The following is a 19,298-nucleotide window of genomic DNA, read 5'->3' on the forward strand; positions in this document are numbered from 1 at the left end:
TCGGGGTACTCGTACTCGTAATACTCAGTACGCGTTTTAGCGAGTACGACTCATCTCTACCGGGTACCCTATTTACCGTATTACAATAAAGTCACTTTCGGGGTGTAATCACTCGGTACATTTCAATCTCAGTACAATACTGCATATGCCTCCTTCGTTCGGACACTTCTCTATAGATGGCGCTATATTTTATAGTCTACGAGTATTCATATATTTTCAGCGGTATATGTCGATCTCTGCTCCAAAGATGGCGCTAATCAGCTGATGACTTCGTACTCTATGGTCAATTTTGTTTTTGTATTGTCAGACCAATTATTGTATAGAACCTGCCTCGCTAGACGATACTTATCTGTCAAAGTATATGATTAACGATCTAATGCGATTATAAAAACTGTCTCTATAGAGTCGATGTTAAATAGTTGGAATCGTGTTCGTTGGTTAAAGAGCTCCGTTAAAATACCTTTTTGTGTAATTGAAATATGTAAAAAACGGGCAAAAACTTCTAACTTATACCAAATCTAAGGTCGTTTTACTCGGAAAATGACAGACAGTCAGACAATTTTGTTCGTGACTACGAGTGCAATACAGGTCCTTCTATAATTGGTCTGAGTTTTGTGCTCTACTCACAGATTAATAGATACTACGTATCTCTCTTTGACACTATTATCTATGTATCTTATCTAAAGTATCTCTATCTCTACTCTACTCTGTGTCTGTAGGTGGTCTCCTGGTCTGTGGTGGCAATTATTATTTATTGATATTGTTTTTACTTTTAATTTTATTGATTTCGTCCCAATTTTACTAGACGAAATGTTAATATTCTATGCGATATCATAGCAAAAATAGAGATGTTTACATAAGTATCCTTTAATTTCTAAATGAAAGGTAAGCGCTGGTGGTATCGACTTGAACTATGATGTTCCCTTGTAAAGTGTTAACGTAAGATCGTTTTCGAGTGATATAAATTTTTGTGATTTGCACAGACAAATCCATTTTGTCTGACACGATGGGGATTATGTATGAGAAACGGCCTTTGAAGCGGCCTCGACTAGGTCCACCTGACGTGTACCCTCAAGAGCCGAGACAAAAGGAAGACGAGCTCACGTCTGCCAACGTCAAACATGGATTCACAACAACACCACAGTCCAGCGATGAATTTGGCACAGCGAGGAACTGCAGCTATTCTACATCTAAGGTGAGTTCTGATTTTTGAGCAGCACCAACAATAATTGGCGTTTGAATCAACAGGTTGAAAAATAAGGCATTGGAGCAGTATGATGCTCCTGTTGGTCAGGCTTTGATATCGCTCTGCATGGAGGATGGGTGTCAGGGTGAGGTGGTAAATAGGTGTCCACATCCACCCTCAACTACTCCCAGTACATATAAAAAAACCAGTTCTCTATAAACCATACAACTGAAGTAAAACTTCTTTAACTCTTCCTCTCAACATCTGTTTGCATCGCCCGATTACACTTTTTGTAACCCAATTACACATTTACCAGCTTATTTTCTAAGTTAAAGAAATTTTAGTGTAATAAATTCTGAGTGTGTAATAATCTAGAAATAGAATAATTTCAAAACTAATAAACAAAATAAATTTTTACAGATAAATCAAGCTTTGATTCAGCAAGATCAAGAATTTGTTTATTATTCCTTATTCCTCTATATTTGATCATAAAGATCAGATATACTTACTGTGTAATGATGGAAATTATACATGCAAAGAAATTAAAAAATTACCCAGCCTTACTGTGTAATGATGGAAATTATACATGCAAAGAAATTAAAAAATTACCCAGCCTTACTGTGTAATGATGGAAATTATACATGCAAAGAAATTAAAAAATATTTACCATTGACCCCTTTCATGTGAAGATGTTGACGAGCTTTTGAGGCCATACTTAGGCTATCACTAATTCCTGAAAGTTAGAATATAAAAAAAAGTAATTTAATGTGTTGAATTTTGTAGATTGGACAATTCTTTTCTGGCATTCTATCTAAAAAAGAAGAATTAAACACATTACCTGACTGTGGTAGGAAGAGGCAACAGGTGAACCCGAAGGACAACTTCTGGCCTGCCACTGCACGTACAAAGCCTCAAATTGAAGCTTGGTTCAAAGACTTAGCTGGTAAGTATGGAGGTCTCTGTATATAGGAGCTTTTTCCCGATTTTTTCGGGAAAAAGAGTAGCCTATTAAACCAGAGTAAAATCTGTTTTCATCCAAATTTCAGCCCAATCAATTCAGTAGTGGTGGCATTAAAGAGTAACAAACATCCAAACATACAAACTTTCGCGTTTATAATATTAGTAGGGTATATATTTGTCTCATTCATTTGTCCTTTTTTAATTTTTAACAATGTTAATGATGTAAAATATAATACAAAACACTATTAGAAATTTATATAAAAAAAAAAATCAACCCTCCCACTGCGGTACATTTGAGTGTCCAAGCAACCGGTGGTCAGCCCCTCACAATATGCACCACCTCAAGAACTTTTGTATCTGTATATTTTATAATTACATCATTATTGTTTTAGGAAACAAACCTTTATCTCAACTCGCAAAGAAGGCACCAAATTTTAATAAAAAGGAGGAGATATTTATAACATTGACAGAGTATCAGGTGGCAATGCCACGAGCGACTTGGTTTATCAAACTGAGTTCAGCTTACACTGTAGCTGTGTCAGAGGCTAAGATTAAGAAAAGGCAGCTTTCTGATCCTACAACAGGTATGTTTAATATTTCATCATCATCATTATCAACCCATATTTGGCTCACTGCTGAGCTCGAGTCTCCTTTTTTTTTTTATTCTGTACAAGTTAACCTTTGACTACAATCTCACCTGATGGTAAGTGATGATGCAGTCTAAGATGGAAGCGGGCTAACTTGTTTTAGGAGGAGGATGAAAATCCACACTCCTTTCGGTTTCTACACGACATCTTACCGGAACGCTAAATCGCTTGGCGGTACGTCTTTGTTGGTAGGGTGGTAACTAGCCACGGCTGAAGCCTCCCACCAGCCAGACCTGGACCAATTAAGAAAATCTTAATCAACCCAGCCGGGGATCAAACCCAGGACCTCCGTCTTGTAAATCCACCGCGCATACCACTGCGCCACGGAGGCCGTCTCCTCTTAGATAGAGAGGGGTTAGGCCAATAGTCCACCACGCTGGTCCAATGCAGATTGGCAGACTTCACACATGCAGAGAATTGAGAAAATTCTCTGGTATGCAGATTTCCTCATTATGTTTTTCCTTCACTGTTTGAGACATGTGATATTTAATTTCTTAATATGCACACAAATGAAAAGTTGGAGGTGCATGCCCCGGACCAGATTCTGAACCCACACCCACTGGAATTGTAAGCAGAGGTCAAAAAAAGTCAAAGTAAATCTTGACTGGGTCTGCTAGTAATTTTTATAGAGCATATACTAAACAGTAAAAAAAAAAATTTGTAATCACATAGAATCTGCAGCAAAGGATAGTTACCAGATAAATCTCTGAATGATAGTGCTAACAGATACATAAATAGGTTATTGCTTATTATGATGAAAATAAAAAAAATTGTAGTTACATACTATATTTTGCTGTAGTCTGGCAAGTTCATTGATAACACTACCTTGATATGCGGGCGACGGGCGGAAAGCCTGCGGGGGTGTGAAATCGTGCGTTTTTCATTCATCGCTACACGCCCCCCGCCCCACGCGCAATATCGGGAGTGTTACGAACGAAGTTGCCAAGCTATAGATAAACAAGAAAAACCAGTTTAATAATCTACCTCAGTCTTCACTTTATTTATACTCGTACAGAATGGACAACAACACTGATTAAGTTCCTCAAAGACCAAATACCTAAGCTAGCTGAATACTACCAAAGCTCCGTGCTAGGAAACATATCAGACAAAACACCTCCTTCACAATCAGGTAAAGTAAAATTATGAATACTCTATATTGCAATAAAGATTGAATGTCGGTTCACCATTCATCAAACATGGTCATTGTCATCAAACATTAATGGTGATTATCATCAACATTTATGGGAAAGTCTCTTATTAGAAAAAGAGCCTGAGATATTCAGACATACCTGATTTGATGATTGATAAAATGGCTGAAAGTTTGTTAGCCTATGCTCCTACCATACCGTACCACTGTTACTTACATATGTAAGTATGTTAACCAATTATGGTGTTTGGACTGAGGTAGCTTTGGAAGGCAGCTTCCAAGATAAAAAGTAGGTTACAAGGATCCAGGGCCTGTAGGCATGTGACACGTCGATTTTTTTTTGTACAAACAGTAACGCTTGGAAAACTAAGAAAATGTATGTGAATGACAGATCCAGACAGACAGAATTGAAAGACATTATTTCTAGTATTTTTTTGTAGTACCAATTTTTTCCAATTGTAACTTGAAAAATTAAGGACTTTCTGTACAAACTTTCAACCCTTAATTAAAATGAAACTTGGCACTAAAGTGGTGAACACTTTAGTACTAAAATTTTTAAAACATCTTCAATGTACAGAATGGACCTTACATTTTTATTATAAGTATAGATATGCTTTAAGCTTGACCAAGGGTCGAGCCCCTGAAACCTACCTTCCAAAAGCCACAGTCCAAAATATGTATGAGTATGAGCATATGCTGACAAATTTTAAGGATGGTCAAAATGTCTAGTTATTTCAGGTTCTTTGTCCACAAGAGCCTGTTCATACTAATAACCATCTCTTCATTTTATAGGTCAAGGCACCCCAAGTCACAATTCATCAGGAAACCCACCAGGAGGCTCAACCCCAAACTCGACTGTACCAAATTCAATGCATTCGCCTGGCAATTCTAGTGGTAAAGAATAATTAACATCAATATCAGCCTACCAGATTATTATTTATTTATAGCCCAACCCAGGCCTAGATCCAAACCTACCTAACCACTAGACCAACAAGGCTAGGCCAGGCTTTTCATGAACTCCTTGAGCCAAAACTTGTACATTTGCTTTGCTTTGCAGCCTAATGGAGATCAACTGCGAGGGTGGGTCTGTTAACATATAGCAGAATTTTGGAAATTCCACTACACATAGTCCACAATTTGTTTTTTCAATATTAACTTTTGGCTACTCCTCTTATCACCATCGGAATCGCAGCTGGTTTTCACATGGCTTACTATCATACTTACCTTATTGACTACAAGTTAATTTACTGCACTATCTGTTTTCTTTGACACCAATTATTATCAGTGTCTTGTTTGCATACACATTTATGTTAGTTTCTTATGTTTTCTATTATTTTGTCTGTGCATTTAAGGAATTTATCTAACCCTCTATTATTGCTTTATATACTCGTACATACATATATGCTTTATATTTTGTAAGCTGTACAATACTTATAGCTTGGCAAGTTCTTGATGACACTCCCATGATATGCGGGCGACGGGGGGAACGGACTGCGTGGGTGTAAAGTCGAGCGCGCGGGGGGCAGAGGGAAGTACTGCGCAGGTATAAAAACATGCGAGCAGGACATCGCTTCCTCCCGGCCCGCGTATTACGAACGAATTTGGCAAGCTATAATATACCAGTTGAGGGTTATTCTTTTTTTTGATAAAGTATTAGTCAAAATTATCTGAATAAAATGTGTTAAACGTTTGTTGGTTATCTGCAATGCACTTTCAGCGTAGGTTTATTTTGCGACCTACAGTGTAAGATATGTTCAAGATAAGAGTGAATGTACCCTCGTCTTTTCACAACGAGACGAGCGATATTTTCGGCAAAGCCATCATCAATATATATATCGACTGTTATTTACTCTTCACGGGATATCTTGTGGCGTACTTTTTAAACCTACAGTGGACGTCCATACGCTGATAAAGATCATAATGAGCCGCTTTGAATAGTGTTTTTATATGTTTTTTAATAAATACAGGGTTAGGTTCGTCGACCCCAAATTCAACAGAAAGCACAGACTGGAGGCAAGCATTGAGACAGTGGAACTACTGTTGCCGGTTATCCCGTTTCCTGTTGGACGAAGGTCTTTTAGACAGGCACGACTTCCTTACGTGGATTATTGAATTGCTGGACAAAAGATCAGCAGACGACGGACTTTTAAGGTAAACGCTTATCTAATCTTCTAAACTAATATTATAAAGGGGAAACATTTAATTGGTTCTGTTAAATATCCTGACATTACTGGACTGGTTTGAAAGTTCATTTCACCTATTAAAAGCTACTATAATGGCAAGTAAAAAAGGCTAAACCGGCTATGTTATCTCCGTATTATAGCGAGATTGGAAACTACGCGGGTCAATTATTTGTTGACTTAACAGACCCTTGCGGTTTCATATTAATAAAATTGAAGTGTCTTAACTGTTTTCTCAAGTGCTTACACTATACTAAAATAACAACAAGCTTTTTCAAAATATTTGTCTGTCTATCTTTTTGTTTAACAAGGCTATTGGAATAGGCTAATCTTTGAAATGGCTGTACCGATTTAATGGGACTATCACTGAAAAATTGAGGATGTTTTTAAACAACTTAAAGGATACTTATTATCCCAAAAAATCCACTCGAAAAACTGAATTTCACGTGGACGTTGCGGGCGTCCGCTAGTTATCATATTAGCCGATGAACGTCCACTGCAGGACATAGGTCTTTTGTAGTGACTTCCAAACATCGCGATACTGAGCCACCTGCATCCAGCCAATCCCTGCGACTTCCTTGATGTCGTCAGTCCACCTGGTGGGGGGTCGACCAACACTGCGCTTTCTAGTGCGGGGTCACCATTCCAGCACCCCAACGTCCATCGGCTTCGAACTATGTGCCCCAGCTATTATCACTTCTGCTTCGCGACTCGTTGAGCTATGACGATGACTTTGGTTCTTCTGTGGATCTCCTCATTAAGGGGTGTAAGGTAGCAATGATAAGGTCGTTAGTAATGATAAATATTCGTTTTCAGACTATTCTTGCCCCTGGCACTGCAACACATGAGCGAGTTCGTGTGTTGCGAAGGCTTATCCCGCCGCCTCGCTACTTCGTGCGCGAAGAAGGCGGCCGCTATTTGTTCAGTTCTATCGGACACTACATTGAGAACACTCAACCAGCCCGCTGTGTTCAAAACTGACAGGATTGGTGGTATGGAACATGAAGTACATATATAGCTAAGTCAGCACTATCAGCTTAATTGAATGACCCATTACAGAGGCCTCCCTCTTTTTGGGAGAGGATTTTTAGCTTAGAATCACCACATTGCTCCAATGTAGGTTTGCGCTCTTAGGGTGGTCTTTGACTCTAAAACAATTTCTTATCAGTTGTATAATGACTGCCACAGTCACAGTTTGAAGCACAGGGGTGAAACACAACCAGCTGACCAAACTCTATGCTGCAAATGAAAATTTATTCCTACAAATTTTACGAGTAGGTTGAAATCCAACAAGGCAGCTTTATCAACATTTATGAAGATAATATCCACCATCTATTAATTCCTTACAAGATCTTCGAAACTATTGAGTGTAAAGATTTCAACTGGACATGAATATTATTATTTTCTTTTTGGTTTCTTTGCATTTGTAGATCCTGACAATATCTCATTTATTAAAGCCTTGTAAACGGCAATATGCGTATGTAAAGGTTATTATGGAAAGTAAGAGTCATCAAATATATTCTACAGATGGAAACGGGGCTCCAATGTCACCATTAACAGAAGGAAATGGCGACGTCAAACCAAATGTTTCTCAAATAAAACGTTCAGCCACCCCAGCGGATCAAAACCAAGGAACGCCTAACCCCAACCATTCCCTAGGAACTCCCAACCCAAACCATTCCTTAGGAACACCGAATCCTCTAGGCACTCCAAACCCTCAACAGCCAATGGACGTACAGGTCAAGGAAGAAAGGGTGTCACCCCCGCGGGAAACGAAGCCGAGTCTCAATACAGTGATAACGGCTGCGTTGAACCCAGTGCAAGTTGGCTTTGGAGAAATATTGAATTGCTCCTTTCATAGAGATGTCGTTATTCAACTGGCTACTGTTTTACAGGTAAGAATAATATTTTTCAAAAGATTTTTTCATGAAAGCTAGAAAGGTTTGCGCTTGACTAGAAAATAGACTCAAGACTGAAATCCGTAAGTGGAATCTGAAATCCTATAAGTATGACTCTCTGACCGCGAGTGACATATTTGTTACTTTGCCGTGCCCATCTCTTAGGCAGTGGAGTTGCAGTGCAAAAAAATCTTAATTATTTCAACGTGGCTAATTGCTTCCACTGATGACTGAAGTGCTGATTCAATTTTCAAGCCAATAATCAGCCTGGCTGGCTGATCTATGCCCAATGCAGAAATACAGACAGTACTCATGCCACCATTCAACATAACCATATTTTGTATATAACTGTATCTAAATTAGTTGGGCCCCCCAACTAATTTTGATACAGTGTCCCTCCAAGGCACGCTACGACACTGATGCGAGGAATTTCAGATCATCTGTATAGAATGTCCAGCGGCGATGGTTTGGTCGGGTTGCGGTTCCTCCCTGCAGGGTTCTCCGCTAGACTTGCTACCACTGCCGCCCTCCGCTCTACCCATGCCACAAATGGATTCCAGCCTCACTGAAGAGCACAGGAAGGTGGTAAGTGTCCATATATCTTATTTCGGCTATTTCATCCCGCATAATATGTTGTTTTGAGTTTGTGAGACTTCGAAATATTCTCCAAGAGTGTCGGTAAATTTAATGAAACATGCTGAGAAAATTTATGTTAAGATCTTTTTCTTACAATATCTGTCAACCATACTAAAACGTGCTGTCGTAAAACACCGTTAAAGAGCAAACGGGGTCTTTAACAAAGCATTGCTGCGGAGCAAAGAGCAACTTGGAACCCAAACATGAAAAAGCTATTAAAATACCTTCTTTATACTAAGTCTCATTTATTTATTGTTTCTTTTTTTTTAATTTTTAACAATTTCAATATAAATATGAAATACAAAACACTTTTAAAAATTTATAAAAAAAATCAACCCTGCCGCTGCGGGACATTTGAGTGCCCAAACAACCGTTGGTCAGGGCTCCAGAGAGAGGAACCTCATAATTATTATTAAAATCTTAACCTTCCATTTTATGCAATACATTTACGGCTTGTAGGTGTATGAAGCTGAACAAGAGATCGCTGCTAGGAGTAAAAAGGCGGAGAGTAAATGGTGTACAGACAAATGGCAAACTAGCTCCCAAGGTAAGGGTTAAAAGACTTTAGCATTATCTGTGTTCGATTGTTTAATAACCTACACACACACCTGTATACGCTGCTTTCTGGACCTCTCGAAAGCTTTTGACCTGGTTAGGTATAATATACTTTGGTCTAAGTTGATTGACTCGGGAGTACCACAGGAAGTGATCAATATTCTCAAGTATTGGTATGACCATTAGACTAACCAGGTCAAATGGAGGAGTACTCTTTCTGATGAGTTCAGGTTGGAGTGTGGAGTGAGACAGGGGGGATTATCGTCTCCAGCACTTTTCAACCTCTACATGAACCAACTAATTATAGAGCTCGGCAACGCTGGTGTCAGCTGCTCAATAGATGGGCAGTGTGTTAACAATATTAGTTATGCTGACGACATGGTGTTGTTGAGTCCATCAGTAAGGGCGCTCCGGAAGCTGCTGACAATTTGTGAGAGATATGCGCAGAAGCATGGCCTTCTGTATAATGTTAAGAAGAGCGAACTTCTGGTGTTTCGGGTGGGCTCGCGAAAATTAGAAAATGTACCACCAGTAACATTGGGAGGAAAATGTACCACCAGTAACATTGGGAGGAGGAGGGAAGGAACAAAGTCGGGAAGAGATTTTTTTTATACGTTAATATGTGTTTTATCAGCTAACATACCCATAACACAAACTAAGACTACTTTGAGGCTATACTAAAGTCAAACTCGATGTGCTATGTTTGTCAACGAACAAATTAGAAATACCCAATTTTTTTTTAATTATTATTATTAATTATTTTTTGCAGAAAATGTTTTCAAAAGACATTAACTACTTCATATTAATTTGGGAACAACTTATTAAAAATTATTATTAGGTATGACTAGCGATTTAAACCCTTATTTTTAATTTAAACAAACAAATAACATATGCTGCAAATAGTTTGGTTTTAGTGTAGACACAAATGTATTTATTTATTCTTAGCGCGAGTGCTGGCAGTACTGGAGGCGCTCGACAGGCATTGCTTTGATCGCGTCGATCCGAACAACAATCTGGACACGCTGTATAAGGAAGTGTTCGCTAACTGCACTCCACCCAACAAAGATGGGAATCCGGACCCTAAAGATCCTGTGAGTACAAATAACGAGTGTGGTCACACGACTGAAATAAAATAATACATGAAAGAGAAACTTATAAATTAGTAGGTTAGTAGCGCCATCTCTCGTGTCGGACTTGCTTTACTTCACAAAAGCGTGTGTTTTTTTTAAAAGCGTATAATTGCATTTAACGGCATACTTGTGAACTAATAGGAGCCTTCTATTAGTTCACAATAGCGTTCGACATTCGAAGGCAATTATTTACAAAACGGAGGTCCTGGGTTTGATCCCCGGCTGGGCAGATTGAGATTTTCTTAATTGGACCAGGTCTGGTTGGTGGAAGGCTTCGGCCTTGGCTAGTTGCCACCCTACCGGCAAAGACGTACCGCCAAGCGATTTAGCGTTCCGGTATGATGTCGTGTAGAAACCGAAAGGAGTGTGGATTTTCATCCTCCTTCTAACAAGTTAGCCCGTTTCCATCTTAGACTGCATCATCACTTACCATCAGGTGAGATTGTAAAAAAAAAAGGTCCTGCAGGTGCAGGTACTTACGACTACGAAAACGACGACGCAACCAGCAGACATGACACCGCCCCTGCAGGAAGCGATGACATCGCAGATCGCACGGGGACTCCCACCGAATCCGACACCGCCCCGATGCAGGATAGCGAATAAACGCAGTCCGCGGGAGCCACCGGACTTGACGAAACCCAAAGCCTTAGGCCGAAAGGCCTCAACCCCGGGAGGTGTTGGAAGAGAGAACCCCCGTGACTCATCCCGGCAAGGAGGCGGAGCCTCGAGGCTCGTACCCCCCTCCGTTCTTACAGGGGGGAGGAGACTAACACGTCAATCACAATTATGCTGTTAAAAGGCAACGGTGCTGGGCTTACGTGTGTTGTGTCGTAGTTTAGAAGTGTTATTACAGATGGCGCTTTTAAAATTTAATGGTATGTCATTTCGATTACACTTTTCGTGACGCGGTCAATAACATACTCCCCAAGTTAAGCATGAGTAAGGTTTTACTTATTCATTTATTCATATTCATATTCATTTATTTGTTGAGAATACACAGATAATTATGTATTTGACCATTTCTGGCGTACAACGATTTATAAAGACACAATTATGTTCAGAAATTATATTTTTAACCGACTTCAAAAAGGAGGAGGTTCTCAATTCGGTCGGTATTTTTTTTTTTTTTTTTTTTTTATGTATGTACACCGATTACTCAAAGACGCCTGGACCGATTTCAAAAATTCTTTTTTTGTTTGAAACGGTATAGTCCCCATTTGGTCCCATTGCCATCATGTCAAGATCTGATGATGGAATCCTGGAGAAATTGAGGGGAACTTTCGAAAATTATATGGGTGTATAGTGTGTTCGTAAACTTTTCCATTTAGTACTTTTAAGCACTACAATTTCATGAAGGTTTAAAATCGATCTGATGATGGAGCCATAAAACAGAAGAGGGATCTCCTCAGCGATTTACACCAGTTACCTTGTGTTTGGGCTTGATTAATTTGTATTAATGAGAACTTTCCACATAGATAGGTTGTGACTGTCATTTAGGGGTTTGGTGATGAAGACCAAGGACAATTATGGGAACTCCTTAACAGTTTACAGTAACTACCTTGTGTTTGGCCTTGATTAATTCGTATTGCTGAGAACTTTCTACCTAGATGAGTTGTGTCTGTTATTAGGGGTCTGATGATGAAGACCAAGGTCAATTAAGGGAACCCCTTAACGGTTTACGGTAGCTACCTTGTGTTTGGGCTTGATTAATTTGTATTGCGGAGAATTTTGTACCAAGATGGGTTGTGACTGTCATTAGGGGTCTGATGTATTCGTTTGAGATGAAATTTTACACTAAAAATGGAAAAATAATAAAAATTTTAATAAAAAAATACAACCGACTTCAAAACCTAAAAACGTACCCACTAAACTAAAAAGCGAAAAATAAGATCATAATATGTTCTACCTGCTGATCAGTATGAAGGCGGTGCTTAGCCGGTGTTGTCTTAATTTAAGCCATTCTGACAAGACCACATTACATGGCTCACACATGACTTGAATTAATACATCACCGGCTTAGCACCGCCTTCATACTGATCAGCAGGTAGAACATATTATGATGTTATTTTTCGCTTTTTAGTTTAGTGGGTACGTTTTTAGGTTTTGAAGTCGGTTGTATTTTTTTATTAAAATTTTTATTATAAATGTCAAACATAAAAGTAATTGCATATCAAAATGCCATAAAAATAAATACAATACAATATAACTAACTACTCAACTACATCTAACTACAACAATACCTAGCTATAACAACTACACCTAACTATACTAAGGAGTTTTGTCCGTGCTATATCCAGGAATGGGCGTGTTCGTACGCAGTAGTGCGCGTGCTATGCGAGTGGGCCGTGTGCGGCGCGCGCTGGGGCGAGCACCGCGCCATGGCGGCCGCGGCGCTGCTCGACAGGAGGCAGCACCATCACCAGCAGCACCACGAGCATCAAGGTAACAGACGATGACGTCAGAGTGGGCCGTGTGCGGCGCGCGCTGGGGCGAGCACCGCGCCATGGCGGCTGTGGCGCTGCTCGACAGGAGGCAGCACCATCACCAGCAGCATCACGAGCATCAAGGTAACAGACGATGACGTCAGAGCGGACCGGCTGTGGAAAAGAAACGCCCGGACTTCGTCAGCCCTTAGACCTCTTTAATCCGACCTTGTCGCAAAAGTCGCTCTTAGTCGACGTCCACTAACTATAAACTAAACCTTCCTGCTAAAGGAGAATGCCCATCGGCCCTACAACGGCCCAGGGAACCTAGGTATACCCCCGTATAAAAGTATATGGTGATGTTTAAATGAGATGTATAAATAAGGATCTGGTTAACTAATTGGCTAAGTAAAAGTATGTTTCTTGAACGAAAATACATTTTATTATCACTCTTCTAGGGCAAAATGTTCGCCAATGTAACAGCTGTATTATTTTTTTTTCTGTTACAAACAAGAAAACGTACATCCAAACCAATCAAGTCTTCAAAAATATCGTAATGGCTGTATGGTCAACGATCTTAGCTTGTCCCCGTTGCGGAGACATGAAAAAAATCCAAAACAAACACATTGTCTTTTTTTTTCAACTTAATTTCATCAAACCCCAGTCCAATAGGAATTTCATCATAGAATGAGATATAATAAATTGTAACCTCATTCCGAGGTAAACCTCCAAACCATTTTAGAAGTGCGCGCACGATAATTTTGCGCATAGCCAAAATCGGAACTAATCAAAAGTGCCTCCATTGTGTCGTCTATCTTTATCTATCTCTTGGCGGGTAAAAGAGATCACTAACTCCGGCAACATAATTGCGCCGAAAGTTGCGCGCGCACTATACTGCATTAACTAGACTTTGTGTGACATGATTATTTTTTCAGGTTCAGATGACAAAGAGTCCGTCAGCTCTGGCACGGGGCTCTATAACGGACCGCCGATTTTTCAAAATTTACTGCTGCGTTTTTTGGACAACGACGCGCCTATTCTAGGTAGGAATTAATGAAAAATATACAATTTTAGGAGATAATCATATCATTCTTAGCATCCGTCAATTGCCTTTACACAGATGAGAGTCCTAACGCACCGCCTGGGAATCGTCAGCAGTTTGCCAATCTGGTCCACTTGTTTGGTGAATTGATACGAAGGGATGTCTTCTCGCATGACGCTTATATGTGCACTCTTATATCTAGAGGTAAGACTTTTATAAACATTTATTTAATGTCCATTACGTAGATTTACTTACAAACTATTGTGTCACGTTGATTTAAAACGGACATATGTTCTTAATGAATAAAGATATTATGAGTTTGAATTTCAGTTATTAGTCAGTAATTATTTGTCAATTAGTCACTCTAGGATGTCCGTTTAGATTTCAATGTGAAGAAGAAATTTCATTAAAAAAAACTATACTCTGAGCTTTTTTCCTCTAGAGGTTTTAAATAATCTTCCTTCCTTAAGTTGTTCCACGCTTGACTTGGGAGTAACCCTGTGAACGAAACTAAAAGTGTAATAAGGTGAGGTGAACAGACGTTCGAATCAGAAATGAGGAGATCCACAGAAGAACCAAAGTCACCGACATAGCTCAACGAGTCGCGAAGCTAAAGTGGTAATAGGCTGGGCTCATAGTTCGAAGAGCTGACGAGCGTCCCAAGGTGCTGAAATGGCCCCGCACTAGAAAGCACAATGTTGGTCGATCACCCACCAGGTGGACTGACGACATCAAGCGAGTCGCAGGGATTCACTGGATGCAGGTGGCTCAGTATCGTGATGTTTGGAAGTCCCTACAAAAGGCCTATGTCCTGTAGTGGACGTCCATTGGCTAACATGATGATGATTATAAACGTTGAGAGGGAGAGCTAAAGAATTTTTACTTCAGTGTAGTCAAAACCACACATAATTGAAGTTGCTGTGTTGTTATTTGTAGGAGACCTGATTTCCCCCACGGAACCAACTTGTTCCACGTCAAGCTCTCACACGGTCGCGCCGCCGGCCACGAGTACCGGCACCACGCATAACATGGACGACGACATCTTCGCGGGAATCGATCTCAAACCCAAAATGGAGGTACAGTTTCACGCAAAGATTTTATAATATTAAAGATATGACACTAACGCGACGAAAGTGCGCACAAAGGTTAAACAACGAAAGTTATTTAAACAAAAAATACTTAATTATTGTCTATAACGTCGAGTTGTGTGCTCAGGAAGTGTCACTTTTTGCGGTGATTTTGTAGGGACGTAACATGCCTATAGTATAAAATGTTGTTGTTTTCACGTATGTTAAAAATATCCATCTTTTTTAATCCCTCGTAAAATTCCGTCTCGACTGGTTATAACGCTTATCTTAACGTTATAAATTTTAGGAGAATGTGCGAATGGATTTGGATGACTCTAAAATAGATGACGACTTGGATAAACTTCTGCAGCACATAAAAGAAGACCAGCAGAATTCAATGGACGCGCCTGACAGTCCCAAAGATCCAGGGGAAACGTCCCATAGGTATAGATTATATTTTTTAATACAATGTATCATTTATCAAAATCAGCCTAATGTAACACAAGTAAAATTTTGCTAAATTTAATGATCTATGTAAGTATATATGTAGTGTGCTGATCAATTAAAGTGCGGCCGCACAGAAATTGCGTTTCTGACTGATCGTGAGCGATTGAGACACAAATTCAATTACATTGTCTCGGTATTTTGTCTCATTAGTGTTTGTCCCATTCGTTCACGACCTGTCAGAAACGCAATTTCTGAGCGGCCGGACTTTAGTAATAGTCTGTCCTCACCAACAGTGTCAATTCTCCAATGATGGGCGCGAGTGGGATGGGTATCGCGGGAATGCAGTCCATGGGAATGGGGCCCATGTCTGTACCAGGTATTTGAAACATTTTTGACTTTTTGTTTAATACAAAATAGACTTTTTATCTTAATAAATTATCTATTTTTTTTATATTATAAACATTTTTTGCGTTCATTATAGATCTCGTATGACATTTAATGGTATTCTACAGGAGATAAATTACGAAATATTTTTGTCATTGTCAGTCAATAAAGTTTCACTGGAAAATATACTGAAATCTAATAGATTTGATTAAACTTTACCATCCGAAAAACATCGAGCTAACGAATCAGGGGTCACAAAGTAGTACTTTTCGCCCAGGCATGCGTTCGTCGAGTTCAACAGGCGGCGGCAGCACTGGCGCAGTGTCCCGTCACTACCACTACACGATGCACTTTCCACTGCCGCCTACCGAGCCGGAGCACACGCCGCACGACGCCAACCAACGGCACATCCTGCTGTACGGCGTGGGGCGGCAGAGGGACGACGCCAAACACGCCGTCAAAAAGATGACCAAAGGTTGGTAACATCACCCCTCTCGTTCTCCTGCAATATGTGCGAGTGGGACATAAGCACTGGTGTCGCCACTACCATTACACGATGCACTTCCCGCACTTCGATTAATATTTTAAATATTTCCTCCCACAGAAATATGCAAACTATTCTCTAAGAAGTTCTCAATCGACGTCGCCGAAGGTGGGAAGATTAAAAAACATTCAAGAAGTGAATTCAACTTTGAAGCTGTCACACAAAAATTTCAGGTAAATAAAACATTTTACAATCATTTTAATTGGACGATGATGTAACGCTGCTGCAGTCCCATTAAGCATCCATTATTTACGCTAGAAGTAAAGCCTTTAGAAAAGCCTTTACTTCTAGCGTAAATAATGGGTGTCCAATCAAAAGATGCCAATGAAACACTGATTGCATGCTTAGCTTTGTTTATTCTTGACTCTAATAATTTAATAAGACTGCCAAATTTATGTACCCAATGGAGATGATGACTAGGTTTGAATATAAAGACTTTTATGATACATTCGGGTAAATAAGGTCAATGTTAACTAATTTATATATAAATAGCAAAGATTGTCTAATATTTGCAAAATAAATAAGATTATAAAATTTCAAAATATATTAATTTTTTTTATCGTAATTAGATGAAAATACATACAGTTTTAGCTTCCTTACATTAAATGTGACATTTTTCAATAAATGAACTATAAACATAAACGCACAAATAACAAAGATATTAGTAATTTTGTTTGAACGTCCATACAAACCTAACGATCAGCGAGCCAACGACGTCACTAAATCGTACCATTTTGTATGGAGCGTTTTTCAGGAACTTTAAATCCCTGTAGCTCCGAAAGTAATGATCACAGATACCCTGTTACTTTTACAAAATTGCTTTGCTATTAGTATTCTCTTAATAAAATTTATATACGATTTAAAAAACTGTCATCATCCCTATTGTTACGTACCGAACGACTAAAGCAACAAAGGATTTCTAAACCTGTATGCCACCGCGGCTGCATGAAATGCTGCTGCTGATTAAAATAAACAAAGAAAAGCAAAGCAAGAAGCATTCTCAAATATACAATGGTGGTTTCTAACATATTCAGGCGATGTCGATGTACGAGCAAGGCGCAGTGTCGTGGGCGGTGGGCGGCGCGGTGTGCGAGGCGCTGGCGGCGTACGCGGCGGGCGCCACCACGTACCTGCCGCAGCCGGAGCACGTGGCCTTCGCGCTGGACTTGATGGAGATCGCGCTCAACGTGCACGGGCTCATCGAGACTTGCATACAGGTGTGTGTTTACTAGCTGCCGCAGCCAGAGCACGTGGCCTTCGCGCTGGACTTGATGGAGATCGCGCTCAACGTGCACGGGCTCATCGAGACTTGCATACAGGTGTGTGTTTACTAGCTGCCGCAGCCAGAGCACGTGGCCTTCGGGCTGGACTTGATGGAGATCGCGCTCAACGTGCACGGGCTCATCGAGACTTGCATACAGGTGTGTGTTTACTAGCTGCCGCAGCCGGAGCACGTGGCCTTCGCGCTGGACTTGATGGAAATCGCGCTCAACGTGCACGGGCTCATCGAGACTTGCATATAGGTGTGTGTTTACTAGCTGCCGCAGCCGGAGCACGTGGCCTTCGCGCTGGACTTGATGGAAATCGCGCTCAACGTGCACGGGCTCATCGAGACTTGCATACAGGTGTGTTTACGGAGCAGGTGTGATAAAAAAGGGAGAAGTCAAGAACACGGAACTTCCTGACCTTGGACCATAAGAAATTGAAATTTGGGAAGCCACAAGCAGTATCGAAATTTTAAAAAATGATCGGCATATAACAAGACGTTTGTATTGTTGATTCACTCTATTGCAGCGTCAGTGATACGAGTAGTCCATCATCAAAGTGTCTTCTATGAGTACCTAATTTGTTTATATTAAAAAAAAACATTATGTTGCTGCAGACAACAATTTTGGAAAAGTTCAGCAAGGTTTTTGGTATAAACCGGTATAACGGTTTGGTTTTAAGTTTTTTTTTTTTAGAAAATTCAAATTTCCACAAAAAATGTCATTTATATTTTTTTGTGACTTTTATATTTTAACCACTAGAGAGAAATACGGTTACCACCCCCTTTTTGAACATGGTGGCTTGGGGTTAGGATTCCGAAAACTTGTATTTAAGATCCTCAAAGGAGCCCCCTCAGTGGTGAAATAAATAATTCTGCCATATAACTTTTGAAATTCGCCTCAAAAAATTTAAAATTTCGATGGGCTAAAAATAATGTCATGACCTCAAATTATAATATTTTTGCGATAGTGTGTCACAGTCATTATATTACGTTGTAGATACTGAAAGAGCTATCTGAAGTGGAGGCAGCACTGATCACCCGCGGCGCGGCGAGCAGCGGGCTGGCCGCGCCTCGAGCGTACACGTCCGCGTTGGCGCTGTACACTGTTGGCGCTTTGAGGAGATACCATTCGTGCTTGTTGCGTAAGTGATACAATGTACAGGGTGTCTCCTAATTATTGGATAAAGCTAATTTGAATAATTTTCCAAAAATCCCTAGGGTGAAGTTATATTTTATTTGGATTTTTTAAATTTTTCTATCTTGAATCAATTTTTTCAATGCTGTAGCTGCTGGAATTAAGATTTTGAAGATCTGATTTTTGTCAAACATTACGGATTAAATTACCAATGTTTTTTTTTGTTTTGTACAAGAAGCTTTGAACGCAATGATTATTTTTCTTTCATTAAGATGACCAATCAAAACAAAATTGTCCTGTAAAAAAATGTATTAAGCTGAAGTGTCCCATCATTTTGAAAACTCGTATCTACTCTTTGTATTTCTACAAAGATAAAGACAGCCTACATTGGCCTTCTGTTGTTAATGATATCCGGTAACTCGCAAAACGTCGTTTCTAATAAGAACAGCTAAGAAGTGAAACACCCATCTGGTTTCTGTTTCCTGACATTTATGATTTGTGCACCTTCAAGACAAGAGTAAATCGTCGCATGAAGGCAATAGGGCTCCAACTTCGACATCATTATTGCGTTTCACCAGACATAATTGTAGTCAAGCGTAAGCTTTTTTAATTAAATTAAAAATTAAAATTATGGTTGATATTTGTTGTGA

The 19,298-nt window shown here is 39.8% G+C and overlaps 1 protein-coding gene across 4 annotated transcripts in view; it reads left to right on the forward strand.

The window, feature by feature from the left end:
• The first annotated feature begins 710 nt into the window (after positions 1 to 710).
• The window catches only part of LOC112058435 (mediator of RNA polymerase II transcription subunit 12), a 47,137-nt gene continuing 28,549 nt past the window's right edge, over positions 711 to 19,298 (forward strand). For 3 of the 4 annotated variants that reach the window (XM_052891631.1, XM_024099278.2, XM_052891632.1), the window contains exons 1-22: positions 711 to 885; positions 984 to 1,195; positions 1,970 to 2,129; positions 2,539 to 2,730; positions 3,809 to 3,922; positions 4,733 to 4,834; positions 5,908 to 6,091; positions 6,937 to 7,112; positions 7,648 to 8,015; positions 8,454 to 8,603; positions 9,114 to 9,201; positions 10,155 to 10,300; positions 12,637 to 12,781; positions 13,698 to 13,805; positions 13,859 to 14,008; positions 14,741 to 14,880; positions 15,179 to 15,315; positions 15,612 to 15,694; positions 15,980 to 16,177; positions 16,307 to 16,419; positions 17,281 to 17,463; positions 18,511 to 18,655. In XM_052891631.1, coding sequence (XP_052747591.1) covers positions 879 to 885; positions 984 to 1,195; positions 1,970 to 2,129; positions 2,539 to 2,730; positions 3,809 to 3,922; positions 4,733 to 4,834; positions 5,908 to 6,091; positions 6,937 to 7,112; positions 7,648 to 8,015; positions 8,454 to 8,603; positions 9,114 to 9,201; positions 10,155 to 10,300; positions 12,637 to 12,781; positions 13,698 to 13,805; positions 13,859 to 14,008; positions 14,741 to 14,880; positions 15,179 to 15,315; positions 15,612 to 15,694; positions 15,980 to 16,177; positions 16,307 to 16,419; positions 17,281 to 17,463; positions 18,511 to 18,655 — 3,301 coding nt within the window. In that variant the 5' untranslated portion in view covers positions 711 to 878. The remainder of the gene's footprint in view (positions 886 to 983; positions 1,196 to 1,969; positions 2,130 to 2,538; positions 2,731 to 3,808; positions 3,923 to 4,732; positions 4,835 to 5,907; positions 6,092 to 6,936; positions 7,113 to 7,647; positions 8,016 to 8,453; positions 8,604 to 9,113; positions 9,202 to 10,154; positions 10,301 to 12,636; positions 12,782 to 13,697; positions 13,806 to 13,858; positions 14,009 to 14,740; positions 14,881 to 15,178; positions 15,316 to 15,611; positions 15,695 to 15,979; positions 16,178 to 16,306; positions 16,420 to 17,280; positions 17,464 to 18,510; positions 18,656 to 19,298) is intronic. The other variant, XM_024099279.2, reaches the window with a different exon arrangement.

This window comes from Bicyclus anynana, chromosome 4, assembly GCF_947172395.1.
Source record: "Bicyclus anynana chromosome 4, ilBicAnyn1.1, whole genome shotgun sequence".
NCBI lineage: Eukaryota > Metazoa > Arthropoda > Insecta > Lepidoptera > Nymphalidae > Bicyclus > Bicyclus anynana.